Below are 15,795 nucleotides of genomic sequence, written 5' to 3' on the forward strand. Positions count from 1 at the left end.
CACAATGTTCCAAATGAAATTTAAATTGTAATATGGTTTAAATCAACAAAATCAATGGGATTTTAAATTTTTGAATCAGAACAGCACATGCATATCTATAAATGACGACCAATCATACTGAATTCAATGTTATACTAAAAACAAACTGAACTAATGATAACTACATGTAGATATCATTAAGATGGAATCCATCTCTGTGGGCCCCAGTCTGGTAAAAAAAACCTGTACAACTGCTATACATGCACATTCAACAAGACAACCCAGACACAGTTATACAAAAATCATTATTTGACCTTGAAGATGAAGTTCAAGGTCAAATGTCACCAAATATGATATGATACACCTTGTCCTGAGCTGAGCTACCTTCATGCCAAACATCAAAAGAAAATGCAAAAATTATTAATTTGACCTTGAGGTCAACATTCCAGGTCAAAGGTCATGAACCACAGCATATTGTCTTGAGCTGAACTACTCTCATGCCAAACATAAAACCCTACACAAAAAGACAAAAAAGTTACAACCCCGACACAATTTGTTAAAGACAGAAAGACAAACAGACTGATTACTGTAGGGCATCTGCCACATAGTGACAGGACCCTAATTCATTTTAAATTAGTTCAGTTTAGACAGACTTAACTTTATTTTTGGAATGAATGTATGATACAGAAACTAATTTACTGTAGACAAAAATGTAACAACACTGGTGACAGATCAGCTACGTTTAGTGGTACTAGTGAATCTATTATCAATACAATGTAAAGCTACAAACATTGGCAACAGTTTCAAAATTTAGTGACTGCTGATAGTTCTTAAATTATCCATTAATATCCACTTTATAATTTTTCAGCCTCCCCACTCCACCCATTTCCCAAATAAAATCTTTGATGTAATGATATATGGAGTACAAGTGCACTAAGGTACAAGTCCTGTAGTAGTCATAGACAAATTAACTACTAAACCATGGTAAAGAACAAAGTCACCAGCATTATTAAATAATACATCAAGTGTAATTAACTGTAACAATGAATTATCCCAGACACATTGTAAGCGGAAACTTCTACTTTCTAAATTACCATGATATTATTCTGTTGTATACTATTTTACTTTCCATCAAACAATTTGGTTGTTTTTTATGTTTTATTAAAGGCACAAATAGCCTCTATACAACAGATATATCAAACGCATACATGACACTGATCAATGTTTCCCAAAAAAATTTGCCATAATTTCAGACAAGAACAGCACTGTATATTAGTCTTCTAATGTAGATATCATGTAGGAGTTGACTGGTACTCTATATGTCTTAAGAATGTTACCATTGTGAATTTAGATGATAAAAAATTTAAAGATAAGAGGTATTGAAACAACTTAAAAATCTCAAAATTATTATTTTTTAAGTTAAATACTATCAAAGCTTTATTTTTGGTTTGATTTAAAATTTTACAATTTTAAAATCCCTAAAATATGTGGTATTTTTCACTGTAGAGACAGCCTAATGGTATAAACAAAGGAGAAGGGACATTATGCTAAGATTATGGCCCAAAAATATCAAATTTGTTGTCTTAAAATAAAAATTATTCAAAACATAGTAAAATATAAAAATATTAGGAAACCCAATGTTCTGTGGCTTAAGTTTTTTGTAATGATGACACAATGAATAGTGCCACTAATATATGGCATATCACAAAAACTGCTCAGAATTTTAAATTTTCTTGTTTTTTGTTTTTTTTTCAAACATATTTACATCCAGAAAACTTTATCAACAACCAAGAATCAATGTTTTTGAATTTTTTTCACATATGATAAGATATGTAATAATGAATGTATTAAGTAAATATTAATTTGCTTTTAGTGTGTGAACATCATTTTTTTGCGATTTCTTTTGTCCTTTCAATGCAAGAACTTTCAGAAGTCTATTTTTTTCTAAGCTATTATGGATTCACAATTAACACTTTTAACACTTGATAATTAACTTTCAGTTGTATTATAGGCCAATAAGAGCCTTTAATACCATTCTCATATTAATCAACTTTAAAGTGTAATATAGGTACTAAACCAGGGGTTGAATTTAATCATTTTTCTACAAGTACCAAAAGTTTATACTAGTTAAATCTGAATTTCTTGGACTATTTCTGAATTGAATTAATACATATAGATTTTAACAAGGGGAAATAATAGACATATTTACACTTGTGGATGCCATTGAACAAAAATAATGGATTTTCCTGTTGTTTTCATACTGAATAAAGATTAATGACATCACCATGTAAAATTACATTGTTTCTCTGACATCAGAAGGTTGTTCGCAGACAAATCTGGGGTCATTCAGATCATAATGGCAAGTGAAAATTTGTGTATTAAAAAATAGCAAAATTGAATTCTATACTTGCATTTAGCAAGTATTTCCCCTTAATTTTGATCACAGCAAACACATTTTCAACTTACTGTATCTTTAAATAAAAATGCAAGAACTCCACCAGCTATCAAAGCTCCTAAAACAGCTACTAACACTACTCCATACTGAAAATAGAAAAAAATAAATCATTCTTAATAATATGTGTAATACCAGTTGAAAGATAATGTTATACACACAGTAATTTGATTCCGAGAGGAATTAACTCTTTAACATGTATTCAGATCAAGCATTGCAGAGGGTTTTGCATTGATCTCCCTAATAAAAACAGCCCTGGAGAAAAAAAAAACAGTAGGCATGTACCAAATTTACTTTCCCATTGTCAATCCCGCAATTAGAAGGTTTTGACATAAATGTTACTCTTACTTTGGGTTTAAACTGTATTTGTGCTGAGGGATTTTACAGCCAATACTGAGGGTGAAAGACATTGTTTCAAAATCATTCATAATATTGATCAAAATTACAAATATCCCAGCAACTTTAGTCCCATAATAACTATGTTCTTTAAAAAAAAACACTTACAAATATGGAATGGCATAATGGAGTCCAACAATACTTAAAAGTCACTTAAGTGTAAGTTTTATAAGAATCAGGCAAAATGGAAAAAATCAGAAACACCCACCAGTCTGAAAATATAGTTCCATTTTACGATTCTTTCTATATTCGAAAAGACCATTATTTGATCTGTGCTTCACTGGAACTGCTCAGAAATATTTCAATAGAATATGTTAGAGAAATGAGGTTTTGACTGTGTTATTTGCCTTAGAAATGTTCATTTATATTGCATTTCAATGAAATTTTATGTCAATTTACCAAAATAATATGGAAATTTTCTTTTTCCCTTGATTATGATGGTGCAAATAGTCAATTTAAACTTGCAAAATGGTGAGTTTTACCATACCATGTTTCACCCACTGCCTAATTCTTACAGAGACCGACACTTAATATTAGCACAACTAACAAATAAGGAGTACACATGATCTTACTACATGTAACACATGTATATTACAAGTATTCTGAAACAAGATACTCAGCAATTTAAATTTACATCTAATCAATGCACATGCCACATTGTGAGTTGATAAAAAAAATTTATTCAAATTCTTCAAGATATCAAATGAAACCAAAGAATTTTATCATTTAGATTTCTTTTATATTTCAATAAAACCAGGATACAATATAATACTCAGTTCTCAGTCCTAAAATTTAAAGAAAAGTCAATCCTATGTTCCAAAAAATGTACCTATCTCAGGCATAAATAAGATGAATCATGATACAGATAAATTATTTGGTCTGATACAAGTACTTCTCTGTCAAAGAATCAGGCAAAATCTGTATAAGGTGTGGCACATTAAGAAAAAAATGCAGAGATTTTATTGCATTATCCAATAATTTATACCTCATAACTTCCAGAAATAACAATCAAAGTGTTCATAAGTTTGCTTTTTCAAGATATTGATAGGTCAACTTGAGTTGAAATGCACTATGAAAATTTCCTGCACTTTTTCCCTATATAAGCAGTCAAAAAATATCTGTGTTACATGTGCTTCAAGATAAATTCTAATTGCATTTCAGTTGTCTATGTGTATTTGAAACAAAAAAGAACACATTGATAATAATGAAGTGCCACATACTGCCTGATTCTTACACAGAGTGGTACTTAATGCCTATGAAGACCCAAAACATTATTGGCTAATACAATTTAAGATCTCTCTGCGGACAAGCTACATCTATCAGTCTTTATATCTTTTATCATTTTTAACATAAGCAATCATTGTTCAAATATTAGATCTACACATTTATGTCTATCAATAAAGGAAACAGTTTCTTGATTTATACTGAATAAGTAAGGAGAAATTGGAAATCTTCCATCGCTTGCCGAGCTGTATATTACCATATTTATGTCAAGATCCCCATGTTTATACAGAATGCAGATCTCATGTAGGTTGCTTCTCTTCATTAGATTAAAAACAAAGTTTGTAATCAATAAGCTCTCAGATTTTTAGGCTTTAAGGCAGGGTATTGATCTTTCCACACTAGCTTTTACTCCATGGGTTTAATGGGGAAGTACAGTGGAACCTGCTTTAACTGAACACCTTTGGGGGTGAATGATTTGTTCAGTCCAGACATTTTACATTGTAATGAAAGGTCTTCAGAAGATATCTGATTTAGACAGGTAACTGATTTATTCAGGGTATGCATTGTAACTAATATGAAAAGTCTTCAGAAGATGACTGATTTAGACAGGTTACTGGTTTATTCAGGGTATGCATTGTAACTAATATGAAAGGTCTTCAGAAGATGTCTGATTTAGACAGGTTACTGGTTTATTAAGGGTTTTCTTTAGACAGGTGTCACCATTTTATCAGGAGGATATCAAACATTAGAATATAATGTTGATTGCAACTTTTGTAAGTGTCTATGATTTTTTAATGATCTTGAGACACAAATGTCCGATGGATATTCTAGACATACATTGTAAGACAATAACTGATATATTTATACAGTTGAAACTTTTGATGCTTGAATGAATTAAAAAAAACCTTCAAACTAATTAAATTTGATTAGATAAAAAAATATTTGGATGAACAGCGAGATTCTCAGCCCAATTTGACAATATCTACCCCCAATCCTCCTCTTTTCTGACCGAACAATACACTTGTACTATATGTCAACATCAAGCCTCCAACAAAGAAAAAAAAACTTGTACTGAATGGCTCAGCTCTTACTACCATTATGAAAATGTAAACAAAACTATTAATTATAAGATTAAAAGTGAATTCTTTGTATATTATGATGTTCTATTATAAGTACTTTAAGAATGCATGTAAGTAGAAATATTTGATGTCAAAATTTTTAAGAACCTTGGATCTCTTTTAATCCATTATTAATCAAAAACGAACGTGCTTACGATGAACTATTTCATCTCTTGTAGAATAACAAAAAGTTTCAATAGAACAACTGTCAACAGTTTTCTAGAATTCTGGCTTCACAGAATATACAATCATGGCAGTATCTCTCAGTGTTGTTATTTTGAACATTACAAGTGAAAAACTGGATTAAAAAAAAACGGATTTATTCATGATAAAAAAAAATCTTGGTAAAAGTGGACATTTAACTTTCGATCTGTAGAGTACAGTACAATGTACCAATTAAAAAGTTTTTATCAAGCTCAAATATTTGACTTCATCAAATCTGGGAAGCAGCAGAAATAATAACCAACCATTTAGGTTTCAGGCAAAGGCCAAACCCAGATTTCAGAAATAAATACTTAAGTTTCTGTTGAAAGCATTGATGGTCAAAGAAACTCCAACCTAATTAATGAACCTAACAACGAATTTTACTAATTACATTAATTAATAAAAGTTCTAAAAAAGTAAATGTAATTATCACATAAATCACATTCATGTAATAGCATCTTCATAGAAAATGCGAGTAAATTTGAATGCAGCTGAAAAATTGATAAAGCAAACCTTTTTGTAAAAATAAAACTCTACTTGCTAAGAAATATCTGACCTTAAAGTCATATTCTTCGCCTACATAATTCCAAAAAGGTTACCCCTATTGTGCCCTATAAAAATAAAAGTCAACATTAAAGAGAATAGTACAAATTAAGCCAACAATCGAAAGAAACTGTGAGCAAAAATCTATAGCCAAATGATTAATACTTTACGTGTGCTACTAGACATGGTTTGCAAGTACAAAGGATACAAGTTTAAAATAGGAAGTCTATATATCGTTATTAGAGACTTAACTCTATAAATATATTCAAAAGGCAAAAATTCAATAATGTAATTTGAAGCATTTCTACCTGGTACTTGTCAGTGAGCAGAAAAAATCAGCAGTTCAGTGGTGTAAAGAATCAATACTTTGGATCAATACTGAAATTTCTCTGCCACAACTTAAATTGGTTTTTATATTTGGAAACACAGCAAAACAAGACATGCTATGTTGGATTGCAAATTACGCATCAAACTAAAACATCAAGGCGTTTAAGATTTATAGAAAATCACATCCAAATGTTACGTTTACAAATTAGTCATAATTTTTATCTGACGAAAATTCAATTGAAAGATTTTTTTTTACAATAATGTCTTTTAGCTACTGATTTCTAATGGTTAATAACTTACTACAGACGTAACGTGATAGACAGTATAAACAATTTATTCTTCAGCATTTTAATTCATAACACCATACTTTTCAAACTTTCTACGGACTGCAATTCAATTGCAGCACAGTGAAACCTGTCTTAACCAAAACCTGACTAATCACACCACCTGTATAAACAACACTTATTTTAGGTCCCTTTATACAAATTTAAACTCATTTTGAACTTGGGTAAACCAAACACCTGTCTAAACTGTACTAATTCTAAGGTAAAAAAAGGGTTCAGTTTAAGCAGGTTTAACTGCACATCTTTGAAACAATTAAACTTTCATAACTGGTAGGTCCACACTTTAAATAATGTTTGTATCCCCTTATCCTACCCTACCTCCTGGCTTTGGGTATGCACTGCTAGGTAGGGAAAATACTTTTTTCCCCACAAAGTTCATCTAATTCTGTACAAACCATGATCAAAGAAGTGAAAAATGTAGCTTTGAAAATTGAATGAAAAAAATTGTTAAAAAATAGCAATAAACTTTTTTGGGTTGGTAGGGTAAGGGAAAACAAACTCAAATTTAAACTTTGCCCTAGTCGCATTTTGAAATATGATTAGTTTGCCCTTATTATACTTTTTAGTAAGACACATGTGTAGGTAAGCTTAAATTGGCAAATAATGAATGTACTGAAAAAGGAGAAAAAAAGGTGGGAACAAAACTGCAGTTGAATCCATATAATGATAACGTTAAGGTTATCCATTTGTTTTTCTGTGCCATAAAAGACATGGCATGGAGGTTTTTGTTCCATTTTGAAGCATCGGTGAAATGGCCCTGGTTAATGGGCAATTTTTTAATCCTTTAGACAGAATTCTTTCAGCACACTGTATTAACCAAATGCTCTAACATCAAACCAAACATTAGGAATTATATTTAAGCTCATAAAAAATTCATAAAGGACTATTATTAGCAGCAGGAGTTATCATATCAATTATTCAGAGAGTAGATTATAAGTCTGATAGTTCTATCATTATAGAATGAAGATATTCATAGCTAGTATTAGCTACATACGACAGGATTGGATTAGTAAACCAACGTTGAACCACCTTCATTAGCTGAGGGTCAAAATCTGCCCACTCCTCTTCATTTGAAAGTAATAAGTAGAAAGATGATGACCCTTGTCTAACCAAGAAGATATTTGACAGATTTTTTTTCCATTTTTACCAGAATTTTCTTTCCTAAACTGTTAGTTTGGTACATATACTTTGAAAATTTTCAGCGCAAGAGCCAATCTATGATACCATATTAAATTTCTCATCACCACCAAAATTGACCAATCAAATTTAAGCCTGATCCTAAATTTCAGGAAATTTTGAGTTCTTTGGAAAATCTCAACACATGATCATGTCTGCTACAGCACTGACTCATAAAATCAAAGATAAGCCATAAAATATCATAAAAATAAGGTATTTAATGAGGCATTAAATGATACCCATCAAAACAAAGCATGTCAAAAATTAATACCATAAAAAGGGGGGATGGCAAAAGTTAGAAAAACTGGACAACAAAAAATGAGATTGTGTTAAAACTATCCTTACTTTGTTTTTATAAAATTTTTCAAATCATCTAAGAATGAGAAGTGTTCAATCTAGCATTTATAGTAACAGACATTGTGCAAAGTTAGGAAAAAACCTGAGATTGGTTCTAAAGTTATCATATTGAAACAACACTGGACATACACCTGTCAATTATAAAGAAGGGTATCATAAAATGGCCAATACCCTAAGACTGTCCTTAAAAAGACCCGATATACTGGTTCAGCAAAATAGAAAACTAACTTTTTTATATCTATTGACTCATTCAAAATTTATGTAATAGAAGTAAATTTTGTAAAAGTGACACCTTTTACCTGAAATAACATAACATTTCAAAGAAAACAGTATCTTAGCTTTTAAACCTGTCATTTTCTAATTTTTTTAATTTCTGAAGAAAAAAAAGTCATTTTCCAAATAAAATTAATCCTGTAATCTTAAACAATGCAGATGTGGCTTCATGCATCTCTTTAACTTTTTGACCCCTATATCATTATTTTTTTAAATTTAGAAAAACAGTCCGAAAGTCATGCCCCATGAATATAATTATGAGATGTCGCTTAGAACACAAAAGATCGAGTTCATTCACGAATAGGACCCTACTATGAAAGATATAGCTGCCAACTGAGATGTTAGTAAGATACATCAAAAAGGAAATAAAAGTTTTCACAGAGAAACTGACATACCATTATATCACTGAGCACCTCACTAGGTGTAGTCTGATTATTTCCTTTTAAACATCCTATTTACTCAGATCTTGTGGTAAAACAAGTTTAAAGTTTAAAATTTCAGTGCAGTACAAATTTTGCCATGTCAGATAGGTTCTTCTCACAGGAAGATAACTTTTTGTCTCTATGAATTAATTCTTTTCTGATGTGATGGTTGCTTTGACAATTCAAAACTGCTTTCTTATCACATAAAGGTGTGTGTTACAGACCAAGAAACAAGGTTGATAGATGAATTTATATCCTAGTTCATTTTGTTAGTCAGTATCAGATTTTTTTTTCTTTCCCAGTTTTTTTTTTTTTTTTTTCTGTTAAAATTGATAAATGTTGATTACAAAACACAACATCCAATTGATTTTTTATGTACCAGAGAGAGGATTACTTGACATTAAGTTGAAAATCTTAACAAACCAATATAAATCATTGACTTTTTGGTCTCAGAGGTCAAATCTGAGGATTAATACTTAAACTGCAAAAATCTGCTTAACATGAGCTACAATCTAAATGAAAAGATTATAGCAAATTTTCAAGAAAATTTCTCTCCTCACTACCATTGCACTTAATGGCAAGAGTTTGTGATGCATAATCTAAAAAAAATGAGATGAAACATATTTTAGAATAAACTTATCAGATAAATACTAAAAATAGCAAGAAAGAATAACTTTTTCATTGTGACACTTACAAAACCCAATATACATTTGTCTTCTCTCATAGTCCCACAGCAACCACAGAATGCTAATAACGCTATTAGTCCACCACCTCCTAAAATTAAATATGTTCCAATTTCGAAATAATTTGAGTCTATCATGATTGACACTTCTCGTGCACTAAAGTCTGTCACTAATAACCACACGCCTACAGCAAGAGCTCCACATCCCATAATCTGCAAAAGGAAAAAAATACACAATTTAAATCCAATGTGAATGTAATCTGAAATTTCAAGTATATACAGCGAAACCTGCCTAAACCAAACCCTGAATAATCTGGATGATTCCTTCGGAAGTCCTTTTATATCAATACAAATATATTTTGACCCTGTGTAAACCAAGCATCTTCTTTAAGGATGTTCCCTGGTCATGTTCTGCCTTTATTGTCGGATTTTCGTACTCCTCTGGTTTTATACATTTCATAGCATTATTATTTTTTGCCCAGTGACCCCCATCTTCCCTGTCATGTTTTCATCAAATGCACCTTAAAATGTTATTTAGGAAATTTTTATGAAATCCTTGTTATTATTTAGTGTTTTTAATAGATAAGACCTACTAAGACAAAACCTGTGGAAAATCTAGAGAAATCCTTTTCCCGCCAAAAATTTCTAATGCTAAAAGCTCAAATACAAGCACACTTACCCATCTATTTTTTCTACTTATATTGTTCCAGCATGAAAGATCTCAAAGATTTCACAGCCCTTTAAAATCCCTGTTATTCTTTAAAAGCCCAGTGTTCGTCAACGAAACAAATTTTAAGTCTCGAAGGGGTTTGGTTTAGACAGGTTTTATTGTATGGTACGCATGAATTTGTTTATAATGATCCTATAAAACAATTAGTATACATTTAAACAGATGTATAGGGTATGGTTCAACCATACAAATAGTTTGCATTGGGCTACAAATGATATGACAGCTTTTTCAGTTATAGCTGTTATTCAAGACTTTGTATTGCAGAAGTAAGATACCCAGCTGGCTAAATTGCTTGCAAAGTACTTAAGAAAATACATAAAAATCATCATATTACTTTCACATTCCCAGTCTTTGCCTCATAAATTTCTAACAACAAGCCCAAGCTAAAAATTTTATTGAACTTTTATAGTAATCATTGGCATATTACCTGCAAATCTTTTTTCATTAGTCATGGCTGTCGAGCTTGTGTTAAATTTCAAAAACACTCAGGGTACATTTCACTCTCCCAGTTAATGATAAAATTTTAGGCATCATATTTTTTTTTTATAAAAGTACATAATTACATGTATACTATGACTCTTTTATTTCAAATGAGGATTATAAGAGACTTACTGCTATGGGTAACAAAGGTTTATACATCTGTTTGACCAATTTTTAATGAATATGTTAATGTTATTGGAACAGTTCTGTTAAAAAGTTCTTGACTCTCCATCCTATTATAATAAGTGACATGAAAAGAATAGATCTTGAAGAAAAAACAAAAATAATTCCCATTGATAATTTTTTATGCATACAGCCTTGTAAAATGTACATGGACATGAGGTTTTACAAAACATTAAAAGTCTGAACATGTGTACGTATATATTTGTGGGTAACATTTGGATGTACAAATATATAAATGTCAAAATAGACATTAGTTGAAGTAACATATGACCCCATCTGACATACATCCTAGTTTATACCTACCAAGCTAACGTTAATGCCAGAAAGAGCTTTTTTAAACTTGTTTTCGGTTCATGAACCTAAACCTTATAAGTCAGGAGAGAAAGAATGACAGATGGCTGTTATAAGGTACATTAACATCTTTACATTACATAAAAGTAAATATGATTTTTATGAAACCCTATCTGCTCTCATGTTCATTTAAGTCTCTTCTTCTGTGTGTTCATCTAGAAATCTATGGGAGCCCAACATCTCTATGATAAACACTGATCTCAAACCTAGAAAGTTATTAACTAGCTGTGGTAATTTGGGAGATTTGCAAGCAGGGGCAGATCCAAAAGTTAAAAGAGTTAGGAGTCTAACCAAGAAAAAGTTATCATTTTTGCCAAAGAAAATAGAACCACCTCAATCTTGGTAAAAAAAATCAAAAACAGCACCAAGTAATTACCAAAGTTCAAATTGGGCAGTTAAAAAAAATGTTATTTTTTCTGCAGCTCTTATATAAGACAGTGAACCAGTCTATCTTGTATGAGAGTTACTTTCCTTCATATGAAATTGTCAAAAACAAATCACTGGAAAAAGACTGCATGTTGTTTGTGAAAGGCTAAGAACATCAAAGGTAGAAATAAACCAAAATGCACATGCATGTAAAAAGTAGGTACCAAGTTTGTGAACGAAGATTTTGTTCTTACTTGTTTATTAACCAAATAAAATTCTATTTTGAATATACCATAGCAAAACACATGGATTAAATTGCATTTAAATTACCTTTTAGACAAAAAAAATCTTGGACGGAAATCCTAAACTTAACTGGCTATACTGCTTTTATTATACTATTAGTATATCTATTGATTTTTAAAAAAAAATCTATTTTCATTTGTTCTGAACCATTCTTACAAAAAAATTCTTATCAAATTCATAATCTTAATTTGTGTTTGTAATACACCCAATTACTATATTCTATGATAAACTTGTTAACAGTTTCAGTTTTAAAACAAAGGTAGGTTTCATGATATCGACTAATTATTCATATAATTACAATCCAAAAATAATTTTTTAAAATACATTGAGGCCAGACAAAATCATTTTGAAATATTCCATGAGTTTATACAGACAATACATAACTTGGATATTTTTCTGGAAATTAAAAATTACTGGTCCTGAGTTGTAAAATGATTGCTTGAAGCCAAAAGGATATCCTTGCAATTCCTAAACAAAGATGAAATATCAGCTTAGCTTTTAAAAGCTATTTAGTTCTTAGTACCCATGATGAGCTTGTTTTTAGCGTTACAAAATTTTATTTTATATAATTATAATTTTCTGTGTAGTAGCCCTTTTTATAATGTTCATAATTAAGCAGGAAGAACAATTTCAAACAATGCATGTTCATTTCAAATGCTAACTTTTTCAAGTTGAATCTTGACATGGTAATTTCTATTGCCAATAAAGAACAAGAAAAATCATCAAGATGAGCTTTCTATTCCTAACAGAAGCGTCTAAAGGAGGTAGACCTAGGGTAAGGGACACAACTCCTACAAATAACCTTTGTATTCAGCATTTTACATCAATCTCATGTACATGCAAGCATCAAAGTAACTTGGACTGATTTTATTCTGTCTCAAATGAAAGCTTGATATAACACAAATATATAACTGATTTCAAAAGTTATTTCCCTTACCACAGGTCAATCTCTTTAAGCATGATTAAATTTCAACACCAAATCTGGCTTGACCTTTGTACTTGTCTGAACACAAAACCTATAATTCCTCACATCAATAAGATTTACATGTAATACGAAAAAACAAACACATAGAATAAATATAGTTTAGCCTGAACAAGAGAATTGTTTCAAAGTTTTACACACATTATCATAATAAGATAAAAGTTTGACTTTCAGAATTTTAAAAATCTTATTCAAAACAAGGGCAAATAAAGGTCATTTAAATTTAAAAATGGAAATCGTACATCTCATCGTTAAATTATAAATTATGATAAAAATGTAACTGTCACTAGAGGGAATAACACCTTTACAACTCCATAGATATATTGTCTTTCTGATAAAAATTGCAACAAAAATGGACACAAATGTGATTTTGGTATGTGCTTCTAAATATAAAACTCCAAGAAGAACAGTAAAAATTGCTTTAAACATGAAAGGTATTATAAATCAAAAAGTCATGGAATTATACAGTTGAAAACAACAAATTCATAAAATTTGACCTACAGGCAAACAAATTTTGACCTATTTTGTCTACCTGTAATTTCAGGTAGATTTTATCATGTGTAAATGAATGTACTATCAAAAGCCGCAGGCAGGTGGACAACCTAAGGCCATTTATTACATATGACAAAGTACATGTTTAAGTCAGTGTTTTAGGAAAGATATTTTAACATTACAGAAGTATATGATATAGAGCATTGGCCTAACAAAGAGAAATATTACTTTTTTAGATTTTAAGAAATCCTTATTTTTTCCCAGTTTTTAAAGCACATTCAATCTTTATGATATGCTTTTTGCAATGTATAACTGGATTAGACCTTAAATTTGGCTCATTCATTAGCACAGTCTTATAACATATTATGAGGCTTGTAGCTTCATCATTAAACTCTTGAAAAGATCGAAGTTAATAGTGCTGTCTAATACAGTGGTGGATCAGGGTAGGAACCCTCCCCTCCACCATTTTTAAAATTTTTTTTCATAATTGTGTGCAAAACTTTGGGCAAAAATTAGCAAATAACCTGGAGCCTACTTCTTCTGAAACCCCTCAGGAAGACCCCTTTCAAAATCTCTGGGTCCACCCCTGTATAAAATCAAACTGTGAGGAAAGGAACACAATTTACAGTTGAGTCAAATATACCTTTTAAGTTGCTAATATTGTTAGCAACTATTAACACTTGAAATTTCAGCACCTTACATTCACATATGATTTGATTAATAATATAATACTACTCCACATAATTATCCACATTTTCTGGTAACCAGTTGTTTTGATTGAAAAATATTTGGGTCATCACAGTTACAGAAGAGTAATCATATTAAGGGAACCAAGATTCCAGGAAGAGTCACCCAATTTTAGAGCATTTCACATTCATGCCATTTCAGATGTTGAAAGCAAGCCAAAATCAGTGGCAAAGAATATTTGATGATTAGCGACTTTGAAGACTTCAGTCTTTGATTTAAATATATTTGAGAAGAACCAAGTCTTGAAAAGTAAATGTTAAACAAACAAACCCAAAGATATGTTTTTAGGATTATGAAAATTGTTGCAATGGTAAAGTTATACCATTTACAGTCAAAGTTCATTTCAATTATAGGGTTAATTTATCACTGGTCAACAAACTCAGGTCAACAATTCCTACTTCAATATCTAATTTGTTTTTTTCAAGGTTTCATGTCACTTAGATTTCTTAAGTCAACTGATTGGGTTGTCCTGGACCCATTATTAATCAAATTGTTGTTATTATTAGGCAAAAAAGGGTGAAAAACAACCCTAAATTAGGTTTAAAGTCCAAATCTTCCAATTTGGCGACTTAGGTATTCAAATCTTCACAACAATGCATGTGATATCCGATTTGATAAAGGTCCACATTCTTTAGTTTTGTCACACAATAAATAAACTGATATCATCTGGATTTTCCTTATTTATATGTTTTAAGCTTAAACAGTGTGATGAAATTTAAATTGAAATTTCAAAAGTAACTACTGATTAAAACCAGATAGAAAAGTACCAACACTAACTATATTACAAGTATGAGCTGGTTCAGTGACTTTTTTCACCTATAAAATTGTATTTAAAGTAATTTAATGGTTAAATGTTCTAATTAAAATCAATTTAATGGGCTTTCCACCTTTATATCATACATTTATTGACTTCTATAGACACAAGTTCACTAAGAAGTGTTTCCTCGTAACATTTTAAAATTACTGGTGTTTGACAGCTAGATCCAATAGCTTAGCTCAAATATTTTACACTATTTTAAATATAGAACTGTTTTACATTACAGATAAAGAACATCTCAACTTTTTTTTTAATTTGTGCATTTCATTGATTTTATACTTACAACAAATTTATTTATATTTCAATCTATTCATGAACTTATGAATGAAAAAAGAAATGAAAGAAAAGAGGCGTGATGTCCTACTTACAACTTATGGGACAACTATTTAAAGTCGATACTTCATGCAGTGATAAGCTTTTAAATTCTTAGCTCTCTTTTTAAACTTAGAAAACTTCATTATTGTGTAGACATTTTTGCCTCAAAAGAGTCACAGCAAGGTCTAATTTACTAATCCTCCTTTCAATCTTATAGTGTGAACAGAATGAGCAAGTATGTAGAAATTCTTTATAGAGAATTGGAAATATTCTAATTGAAAAAAGTAAGCTTGTATAAATTCTACCCAACAAGGCAGATTGATTTCAGGTTCTCATTTAACCTGTGTGACTACCAATCTCATGTTAAAGTTAATATTGTTAGACTTAGATTTACTGTGAGCTCTTGCCCATAAAATATTGCCCATGCTTGAACTCTTCACAGAGACCATACAATTTGATGATGTATAACACTGATTGATTGATTGATTGATTGTAGTTGTACATCCTATTATATTTATTATACAAGTATAAA

At 30.5% G+C, this 15,795-nt stretch overlaps 1 protein-coding gene and 1 long non-coding RNA gene across 9 annotated transcripts in view; one reads left to right on the top strand and one right to left on the bottom strand.

The window, feature by feature from the left end:
- The window catches only part of LOC148628612 (uncharacterized), a 77,250-nt gene that overhangs the window by 29,959 nt on the left and 31,496 nt on the right, over positions 1-15,795 (top strand). The gene's annotated exons all lie outside the window — the stretch shown is intronic.
- LOC148628613 (tetraspanin-18B-like) overlaps positions 1-15,795 on the bottom strand; it is a 47,371-nt gene that overhangs the window by 13,287 nt on the left and 18,289 nt on the right. For all 7 annotated transcript variants that reach the window (XR_015924033.1, XM_088591002.1, XM_088591047.1 and 4 more), the window contains 2 exons: positions 9,510-9,710; positions 2,446-2,520 (listed from right to left, as the gene is read on the bottom strand). Coding sequence is in view for 6 of the 7 variants with exons in the window: in XM_088591002.1 (XP_088447128.1) it covers positions 2,446-2,520; positions 9,510-9,710 (276 nt within the window). In the remaining variant the exon portion in view is untranslated. The remainder of the gene's footprint in view (positions 1-2,445; positions 2,521-9,509; positions 9,711-15,795) is intronic.

Source organism: Perna viridis, chromosome 1 (assembly GCF_037379345.1).
Source record: "Perna viridis isolate PV_CMFRI_1.1 ecotype Kerala chromosome 1, ASM3737934v1, whole genome shotgun sequence".
Taxonomy (NCBI): domain Eukaryota; kingdom Metazoa; phylum Mollusca; class Bivalvia; order Mytilida; family Mytilidae; genus Perna; species Perna viridis.